The sequence below is a fragment of the Chenopodium album genome, chromosome 22, assembly GCF_948465745.1.
Source record: "Chenopodium album chromosome 22, dcCheAlbu1.1, whole genome shotgun sequence".
In the NCBI taxonomy this organism is placed as follows: Eukaryota; Viridiplantae; Streptophyta; class Magnoliopsida; order Caryophyllales; family Amaranthaceae; genus Chenopodium; species Chenopodium album.
Window position 1 is genome coordinate 7,990,060 of NC_137855.1, and position 10,571 is coordinate 8,000,630.

The window sequence follows — 10,571 nt, forward strand, 5'->3', positions numbered from 1 at the left end:
AACATGTCCTTATTTTTGTCTTTATCTCTCCCGTAACTACAAATATGAAATGTACTAGTTACGAAAATAAGATACCTAGTACGGAGTAATTGTTTCATACTCCGTAACTACAAATATGAAATGTACCAGTTATGTACTTCCTCCGTTTTCTTTTACTTGCAACACACCTTTTAGGCACGCAGTTTTAGGAGACGATTAGTGAGGGTAAACGAGCAATTTTATCAATATAATTTTTACACGAAGATTAGAATAGGGTTAAGTATCATTTGTAAAAATTATAATGAATAATTTATCCGTTTACATTACATAAACCCAACCTCAAAACACGTGCCACAAGGCTGTGTTGCAAGTATATAGAAACGGAGGAAGTACTAGTTACATTGCTTGATCTTATAGAATGGTTACGATGGTGAGGCTGATAAACAGGAAAATTATAATTTTACATTGCTATAAATCTATAATTAGGTAAAACGCTTTAACTGTATAAATATACTCTACAAGTCTGCATCAGAATTCAGACAATCAGACGTGATGTAAAGTTTAAGCCTATCAGAAACTTCACAAGTATTTTGTGATTACCTAAAAAGGAAAATAATGATAACTAAAATGAAAGGAGGTAGTTTTTATTTGGGAGCAGAAATTGAATTTTTAATAAAAATTTGTATTCATGCTCTCTTCACAATTCTCTGACATATACACTTTCAGTAGCTGAGGTGAACATGAACATTAAACAACAACAATCAAGAAAAAAAACAAAATTAAAAAAAAAGGATGGAAATCATCCCTATAACATCGAGCCATCATTTCCCGATTTAACTAAAGTTTGATGATTGAGTAATGAGTACATATCTCCTGAATTCTGAACCTCAAACCAAACTTCTTTTAGTTCAAATATTACAAGTAATGGTACCTGATCATCACTCCAGCTTTTGTCATTCAATGGAAGCAAAGGCAACCTGTCTGTGGTGTCGCAGGGTATTTAGTTTCCTTGTTGAGTTGTACTCTTTAGCATCCAAGAGCTCTTCTGAATAAGTTCTACGAAGAGTCTGTGGTTGGGTACCTATCGGTTTCTTGGGATAGTAATTGTCCCCTCTGAGCAGAATTGCAACCTGCTATCAACAAAGAAATTAGAAATGCCAATGAAAAAATAACTAGAGAAGGATATGAATTGTCTAAATAAGGACATTCTGCATGACCCAATTCACAATCGCAATGCACATATCATGTAAATATGTTCAACTTTAGATTCATTATAATCCAAAGAATATACATGGTAAAATTTGCTAATCTAGCCATGTTGAATGTAGTTAGGATAACCAAAGTAACAAGATGGGAGGAGTTAGGGTGCCCCCATAATCTTGTCATACATGGTAAAATTTGCTAATCTTGCCATGCTTAAATTTGATTACTTAACTCATCACTGAAAGAAATTAGGGTGCCCCCATATTAATCAGACAATTCTTCAGTCAGAACAAACTTAGATGAATCAAGCAAATTTCACAACAGCAGTCAGCGCAAGGAAACCTACTTTATATGTCACAATCACAACAGCTAGTACATTGTGAAATAAATCACAATAGCCATCCAATAGAGCAGGCAGTGAGAAAAAGAAGAGCTAATCCTAAATTGGTCCTCGTGTTCTCATATGGATGTCAAATCAATAATGTGGTCAAACCAGGCAATTAATAAATTGTACATGCCTGATTCATTCGGGGCCGTAAAACTGGAGTTTGTTGTGTACATAAGGCAGCAGTCAAGATCATACGATCCAACTCCTCTTCATCATAATCTTTACCAAGCATAGGATCAACAAGCTTCTTCAGGTCATGCTCATCGAGCAAAGGTTTTGCCTGAGCAGAAAGAGTAATAAAATCCAAAGTTATAGAGAACTAAAATAATGAATACAGTTTCCTATTTTGGCTATTTCAAAATATGGCTAATTGGCTACACTTTACCTTTACATTTTTAAGACACGTGACACATTATTATATCAATTTCCATAACCTTTATATACATACCATTACACGTGTGCATCTAGTCATCCACTACTATTTTTTTTTTTTTTTTAACTAAATTTCACTTTATTCATTTTTTTTACTTTTACTTTCCCTTCATTTCTGCAGACTTGATAAATGGTAAAGTGTAACCATTAGTTTGAAATAGAGGGAATTTAAGGTACAATATGAAACATTGGACAAAGAGGTGGTAAAAGTAGAAACAAACCCATAGCATAATGCTTTGACTTTCACTATTGAAAGCTCTCCGTCCCGTGATAAGCTCCAAAAGCAGCACCCCAAATGAATAGACATCAGTTTTCTCATCCACTATCCCATGCATGAAGTATTCAGGAGCAAAATAACTGCCATCAAAGAGAGTAAATATTGGACAACGAAAATGGACATTGTCAACTGGGATCTTGAACTTACATACCCAAAAGTGCCTTCAAATTTGGATATGTTATGATGAGTCCACTGTCTTGGCAACCATTTAGCAAGCCCAAAATCACATATCTGAATAGAAGCATATAAGACAAATTATTACTTTATTATACCAGCATAAACAAGGAGATGATTATTCATTTATCTCAAACAGCATATTTGATAATGAGAGATGATTATGGAAACCAATCATCTCAGATTTGGAGTCCACAAAACACCTGAGCCTCATAGTTCTCTGTAAGCAATATATTATCAGCTTTAATGTCTCTGTGAATAATTCGCCTTTGACAGCCCTCATGAAGATACAAAAGACCATCAGCTGTTCCCAAAGCAATTTTATACCTTAATCTCCATTCTAAGATTTCTCTTGAACCTGCTAGAGCAGGAAAGGAAATTATATAAGAGATATCTTTATAAAGATCTTTGATCATTGTGTTTTAAGAATAGGAAATTCTCACAAACCATGAAGAAGAGACCCCAGACTCCCGAGTGAAGACAATTGTAAAACAATGTAAAGTCCCCGTTCTACTCCATAGCCAATTAACTTGGCTGTATTAGGATGATCCACATGGGCTATGATACCAAGCTCGGAAAGAAAGCTAGTAATCCTTTCTTCATGTGTCAATGTGGTTAAGCGTTTGACGGCAATCAGCTGTCCTCCTTTTAAACATCCCTTGTAAACTTCTGCAAAGCCACCTCTTCCAATCAAATTATCTGCATGGTAATGGCAAAACATGTGAAAGTATTAGTACATAACAAGTACATAACTTCTCGAAGTTTTAATCAAGTACTTCACGTTCCTTGTATTATATTTTTTTTTTTGAGGGATGTATTATCACTTCTAATGATTATAGGTGTTAAATAAGGCAAAGACCTTGACTGAAGTTGTCAGTTGCCTTTTGAAGTTCAGAGAATGAGAAGACCATCCAAGAAGCCTTCATCTTGTACATATCAGCGTTTACATTTGGGACTGGCTCATCGTCTCCACCTTTTCCCACTATATTGCGTATCTTTTTCACAGAAGCTTTACTTGATAAGTGTTTGATTGATTTTTTTCTCCATGTTTTAAAAAGGGATTTCCATCGAAATTGAGGCTTGGCAGGTATACAGATAGCTGGAGCCTTTGTTGGTGAATCCCCTTCAGAATCCAAGTTATTTTTACCCGTTTCCCGTCCTCCTCTGGGCAAATCACCATCATTTAGGTTCTGTATATCTAAGGGTCTCAAAGCTGTATTTGAATGCCAATCACATCACAACAGGATATTACATATGAAACCAGGAAATAGATATATGTTTTGAATTTATACAGAAGATAGATTGATGCTACCTTGACCAGGAGGTATAGACAAGGAATTTAAAGTCCTGCTTCTTACAAGAGGCTTCACTGCTGGTACTTTCTTAGGAACTTTGCTAACCAAGCTAAAAATGTGGAAAACGAAGAGAGACATCAATTTAGAGAAAGGTAAGTAAAAGAAATTCCTAGATATAGATCAAGAACAAAAACAGAAACAAACAATTCCAATTGACAAAACAGCACAAAATAAAATACAGTAGCACAAACCAAATGCTTAGGAAAAATATCAAAGTCTGTGTATTATGTTAACATGAAGGTCAGGCGAAGTTAGGGGCTAGTTTCAAAAGAAGTTGAAAGCCCTTAATGTCCAAAATCCAAATATTTACATTCACATAAACTCATATCACACAAAGACTTAAATGGAAAACACAGTCACAAAAGATACGAGTGAAATCATATTCAAAAGACAAAGGTAAAAAAAAAAAAAAAAAAAGCAACGACATAAGTTTTATGGAATTGTAAGCAATTAAAAACCAAGCTCAATAGAAGAATGTGCAATACGACTCATGCAGTGAAACAAACATTTGAACCCTAATGGGCCTAATTTTAAGGTCAGAGACTCAAGTATGTGAAGGGGAGAAGTGGGAGGGGTCCTAATTTTACCTTTTCAAATGTCATGTCAATTGACATAATGAAACAAATTAATCTAAAGGCTGACCCACTGGCACATGATTATGGATACAACACAACTATTCTGCCCAAGTAATAGATTAAAAGAGATGTAATGACAAAGTGCATCCAGAAAGAGGGGTAAGAAGAAAATAAAAAGCTATCTGCGAATTACATCAAGTAATCATAATATATATTAGGAATATAATCTGAATTTTACTATTTTTGTCCCCTGAGAATAAAATCATTTAAGCAAATGTTCACCTGAAAAAGATTATAATAGTTCCAGAATATATGTTAATCCAAGAATCGATGGCCTTTGCTCTCAAAGAACTAAAGTAGGTACAGAAGTACTCATACAGAGCATCTGTAACTTATTTCCAATTCTCACCCAAATATAAATCTTGTTTGTAAACAAAAGACAAAGGACTGGATTGTACCAAATAGATAACCTGATTAGATTGTGCTCTATTATATATCAAGAGGTACCAACATCATTAACCTTACTCACCTGATAAAATGTATCAACTATCAAGTCATACATTGTACACAGGAGCAAGAAGAAAAATAGCAATGCAAAATAAACTAACACACACAAGCTCAAAGCAATCGAAACCTTATTAAGCCACAAGCCCAAGATCAACACAGTGAGGCAGACCCCATACCGTCTCAACCTAGTCTAGAGTACAACGAAGCTCGCCTTTCACAAAACACACGATTAGTGATTCTATTACCCCATCCTGCCTCAACCATGTCTACAGTACACCTAGACTAGCCTTACACAAAACACATTGTTGCCAATCTATTACATCTATCCTGTCCCAAGCAACCATGTCTAGAGTACAACTAAGCTAGCCTTACACAATACACACGATGACACAATCTACGATTTTATCACCCCATCCTGTCTCAACCTTGTCTAGACTCTAGAGTACAACTAAGCTAGCCTTACACAGTTACACTAAACATACTGTCTCCGAGTACAAGGGTTCGACAAAATGTAACCACCCCGGGAAGCTATCTCACTGATGCCGTCAACTAGTACAATCCAACAAAGCATCAGGACATGAGGACAACCATATCTACTTTCTTAAACAACCTACATTTACAGAAATCCAGAATAATTTCAATAAAACTTCTTCAGTGCATGTCATTGGTACCTCTTACACAAATTCATGAATGTACATAAACACACATCATCTTTACTCAAATCATGTTAAAAAGCCAACCTAAAAATTACCCAATTGTCAGAATCTTACAAGAATGCAGGATAATCACAAAAATCTGCAAAATGCAAAACCTAAAAATTCAACAAATTCTGCAAAAACCCATCAACAAAATTTGCAAAAAACATTAAATTTATAACCAAATGAATTGAAATAAATCATACCCAACATTTGCATCTTCCGAATCATCCATAGATAGAAAACAGAAAATTGGGAGAGACAAAATTTATAAGCGAAATTTAATGAGGATGTTTTTATGGTAAGTTGTTGAAAAAACCCAGATATATGACGCATTTGTCCACAATTATTATGCCTCCAAAGTTGGGCGATAATCAACAATAATGTTAGGGATAAAGATGAATCCATTACCTTAATTGGGAGTCTTTGAATTAATCGGTTACTCATCACGATTTTCACAATCACCCCAATTTCTCTCTCCTACTCTAACAGGGGAGCAAGCAGCTGGAGGCCTGACATGTGGAGGGAGGACGTTTCTATCCGTTTTGCTTTTCCTTGTATTCCTGCTTTCATGCTTCCTAGCTCCGGTATTGTTTCTAGGAAGGTAAGACCATGCGTCCATCGTCCATATATATATAGTTAACGGGCCGACTCACGGACACATGAGCGGAATTAGGGTACTTATGATGAGAGTCGAGTTTGAGTTTGGGATAGGTCGGATCGATTAGTTAGCTTATTGAGTCGAGCTAAACCGGATCGAGTTTTGACCATGTCAAAGTTGAGAGGGAATGTTTCTAATGATTAGATCACAATTTATTTATATTTTGCTAAAATTATTATTTACTTGAACATTACAAATAGATAAGCAAAACTTTTATTTTAGAATCGTGCATCAAATGAGACTGACCTAATTCTATAATCATCTGTAAGAACGAGTTAGAGTGACTTGACTTATAGTCTGTGTCAATATGTAAAGGGAAAACTATTTCTTGGTATAAGCTATTTTTGTTAGATCCATGATGTATATGTATATAAAGGTCAAATGAATGATATAATGTCAAGAATGTGAATCCTTAGTTTGTATTTCAGTATAACCACGGTATTTATACAACCTAAAGTAAGGGCTTAACATAGCCCGTTAACAACTAAATACAATATATACGGGCTTGGCTTAACACCCCCCCTCAAGTTGGAGCATGCAAATCACAAATGCCCAACTTGCCAAGTAAATACAAAAATTGTTGCTTGCTTAATGCCTTAGTAAAGATGTCCGCTAACTGGTCCGTGGTCTTCACATAGGATGGTGTAATAATCCCTTCCTGAATAGCATCCCGAACATAATGACAGTCAACCTCAATATGCTTCGTACGTTCATGAAAGACCGGATTCTGCGCAATATACAACGCCGACTGACTATCACAAAATAAACTCATCGCTTGCGCATGCGAAACTCCTAAACTGTCAAGAAGACCCTTCAACCATTTCAACTCATCAGTGGCCTTAGACATCGTACGATACTCAGATTCTGCAGAAGATTAAATGCAGAATAAACTTCGGTTTTATAATTCAACAAATAAACCCAAACACCTCTTGAATAATCATCAACCAAAGTCAAAAAATAATGTGCACCACAAGTGGAAGGAGTTTTATATGACCCCCATAAATCACAATGAATTAATTCAAAAACACGACTAGCTTTACTATCACTATTAGGAAAGCTATCCCTATGTTGTTTAGCTTGAGGACATACACTACAAGCTTTATTCAAAAGTTTCTTAGCAGAACTACTACGAAGAGCAGGAAGCAACTTAACCACTCTATCCGACGGATGCCCAAGTCTTCTATGCCACAGCTCAAAATCTGACACCTCGGGAACTTGAACCGCACATACTGTAGGAATTCGTCGAAAGTAGTAGAGTCCATCCTTCCGTTCACCGGCTCCAATCAGGCTCCCCGAACGTTGGTCCTGTATAGCACACAAAGAATCAGTGAATCGTACAAAATATTGAGAATCATCTATCATTTCAGACACCGATATTAAATTGCACTGTAAATTAGGAACAAATAAAACATGCTCCAAGATTATGTTGTCCGTCAAGAAAACTCGACCCTCCTTCAAGGCTAGTGCTTGATCACCATTAGGAAGGCCCATGGCACACGGCGAGATCAAATGAATATCCATCAAGCAAGATTCATTCCCGGTCACATGGTGTGATGCCCCCGTATCAATAATCCAAGTGGACAGAAACTCACCCTGCATACGTTCTTGTTGATGAAGATGAGCCATATTCAGCAGAACCCGAACATCTTCAGGTTTCAGATCACCAAGGGAAGCATTATCCGCACTCCCAGAGGGTGCCGCACTAGCAGGGGCCAACCCACTTACTGCATTAGCACGAGCAGCAGGTGGGGCTGCTCCTGAACCCGAGTAGGAGGACGAGGCAGCAGCAGGTTGGGCAGACCCCTTCCCTCGCTTCAGGTCGTGCCACCAGTCAGGAAAATGATAACACATTTATATACTCATTGTTATATGTTATATTTGAGTGTTTCTATCACATTTTCTCTATATATGTAATCTTTTAAAGTTATATTTCTTTATATTTCGATGTTGCTCTCCTCGTGCTTTCTTTCTTTATTTTGTAGGATTTACGCATAAAAGAAAACCTTTGCAAGCTAAGTGAGCTAGGAGCGTGTAAGAGATTACGAGCCTAACATCATATGGTCACATTCCAAGCTTGAAGTTGTTTTCGAAGGAGTATTGTGTAGAAATTGCCTAGCCTTGGCCTGGTCGTGGCTTGTTGCATTAAGCTTTGGCCTGGTCGTGGCTCCACCTTTTATGCCCAAGTGAAGCCTACCCAGATCAGTAGACACCACGGGTTGGCCGTGGCAAAGTCCTAGCAGCTTTGGGCAACCCGTGGCTATCACCTGACGAAGAATCGAAGCCAAGTTTGAGGCGGTTTGGAAGACCTATTTTAGGAAACTTCTTAACTTATTCCTAGGGATATAAATAGGCTTTGGTTAGGCATATTAGATCACTTTTTTTGGACTCGTTAAATTGAGTTGAAGAATTCTACAATTCCCTTCAATTTGAGATTTACTTTGTTCAAGATTTCATCTTCAATTCCATTAATTCAAGTATTTCTTCTTTCCTATATTATTATGTCTTTTGATTATTTTGTTAATTTAATTATGAGTGAGTAGATTTATATTCTAGGGTTAGGTTAAACCCTAGTTATGAGTAATGCATGATTTTCCCCAATTCCTTATTTAATTAGATTAATTGCTTTGCTTATTGAATTGTGCTAATTTATCAATGTTAGGTTAGACGTAATTTGATATTGATTGAACCAAGTATCTTATTTATCAATGGAAGTTGAGATTAGATGGTTTGATTAAATTCAATAAGGGCATGAAATTTTCCATGGAAATAGGTTGGATGAGTTGCTAGGATTGTATGGATGTTGAGTTTAATGTCTCTAAATTGCAAGATACCATGGAAATAGGTTTGATTGGATTTTAGAGAAGCCATAAATACTCGGAAGGGGTTTATTGGTATTTTTAAGGGCACGTCCTTCCTTTGAGTATTATTATTTTGATTAATTGGGGTAGGAATTTATCTTTGCATTATTCATACTAGTGGTGATACTTAACTCTGGATGTTTTTATTAATTGAATTATTTCATCTTGATTCTTCTTGTTTATTTTGTTTAGAATTAGATTAGTTGAATATCACTATTGATTGGTTACTTGCTTAGTAGTTACTTGAGTCTAATTAATTAGTTGAACCATAGTCTCTTGGGATCCGACCCTTACTTGTCCGTCTACATAGTAGTGGTCTTGTTAGGTTATTTTTGTTAGGTACGCAACACGCCTATCAGAAAACCATGGAGGGCAAAGCAGCCCTCAACCTCATGGCCCTTTTTCTTGCAGTGCGAGCAAAAGAGCTTTGCTTTATCACGACGATCCACGATACCCTTCGAGCGAGCAGCAGAAACAGCGAAGGCGTGAGCATCCTTCGCCTCCTCTTTCGCGGCCTTACCCATAGCAATGACACACAACTCCTCCTCTTGGAGAAGAGCTTGATAGGCACGATTTAAATCAGCCACAGGGTGTTGAGACAACAAATTCGATCTTACTGACCCATACAAATCATCATCAACCCCAATTAAAAATTGATGTAACACCTCCTCATCTCTATCAAGAGCAATTTTTCCTGCAATGTCACACGAACACTGCCCACACACGCAACCATGAGGAGGCTTAAGACGCGTGAGCTCATCAAACAGCCCCATTAATTTGGTATAGTACTCCTCGATGGACATAGTTTTGGTTTGTTTGCAATGTGTGATTTTTGACCGTAATTGCTGCAATCTAGGACCATTAGAGACACAGAACCGTTTCTCCAAATAATCCCATAACTTTTTCGCCTCATCAAAATATGGTATACTCGCCGCAATCTTGGAGTCCATAGACCGCAAAATCCATGAAACCAGCATTGAGTTTACAGTTTCCCAATTGAGCAATTTCTGTTTCTCAGTCGGCTTTGCAATTGTTCCATCAACAAAGACGAATTTTTGACGAGACCGTAAGGACAACGTGATTTCCCTGGACCACGCCAAATAATTATCATTCTTCAAGATTACGTGAGTAATCAGATTTCCGGGTTGATCACCCGCACCAAGGTAGAATGGAGAAGAAGGATCAAGCTTTCCATCATCAGTCATGGTGAATAATTTCAATCGACAGTGTAAAAAAAATTTGTGTTTTTAGGGTTTAATTGTTAATTTGGCCTGATACCATGTCAAGAATGTGAATCCTTAGTTTGTATTTCAGTATAACCACGGTATTTATACAACCTAAAGTAAGGGCTTAACATAGCCCGTTAACAACTAAATACAATATATACGGGCCTGGCTTAACATATAATCAACATGAAGATTTAATCCTATGAACATGGTTAGGATAATGCCCTATGTAAGGGTATGA

General features: G+C 36.8%; 2 protein-coding genes across 2 annotated transcripts; both read right to left on the minus strand.

Moving 5' to 3' along the window:
• Positions 1–576: 576 nt before the first annotated feature.
• On the minus strand, positions 577–8,097 carry LOC145603857 (uncharacterized). Its single transcript, XM_081659832.1, has 12 exons — positions 7,287–8,097; positions 6,819–7,110; positions 5,642–5,701; positions 4,666–4,734; positions 3,766–3,917; positions 3,313–3,666; positions 2,901–3,152; positions 2,657–2,811; positions 2,431–2,510; positions 2,224–2,359; positions 1,701–1,850; positions 577–1,109 (listed from the first exon to the last, which is right to left on the minus strand). The coding sequence occupies exons 1-12, from the start codon at positions 8,095–8,097 to the stop codon at positions 933–935; spliced, it is 2,688 nt and encodes an 895-aa protein (XP_081515958.1). The 3' UTR covers positions 577–932.
• Positions 8,098–9,439: 1,342 nt separating this feature from the next.
• LOC145603859 (uncharacterized) lies at positions 9,440–10,309 on the minus strand. Its single transcript, XM_081659833.1, has one exon. The coding sequence runs from the start codon at positions 10,307–10,309 to the stop codon at positions 9,440–9,442; it is 870 nt and encodes a 289-aa protein (XP_081515959.1).
• Positions 10,310–10,571: the final 262 nt, after the last annotated feature.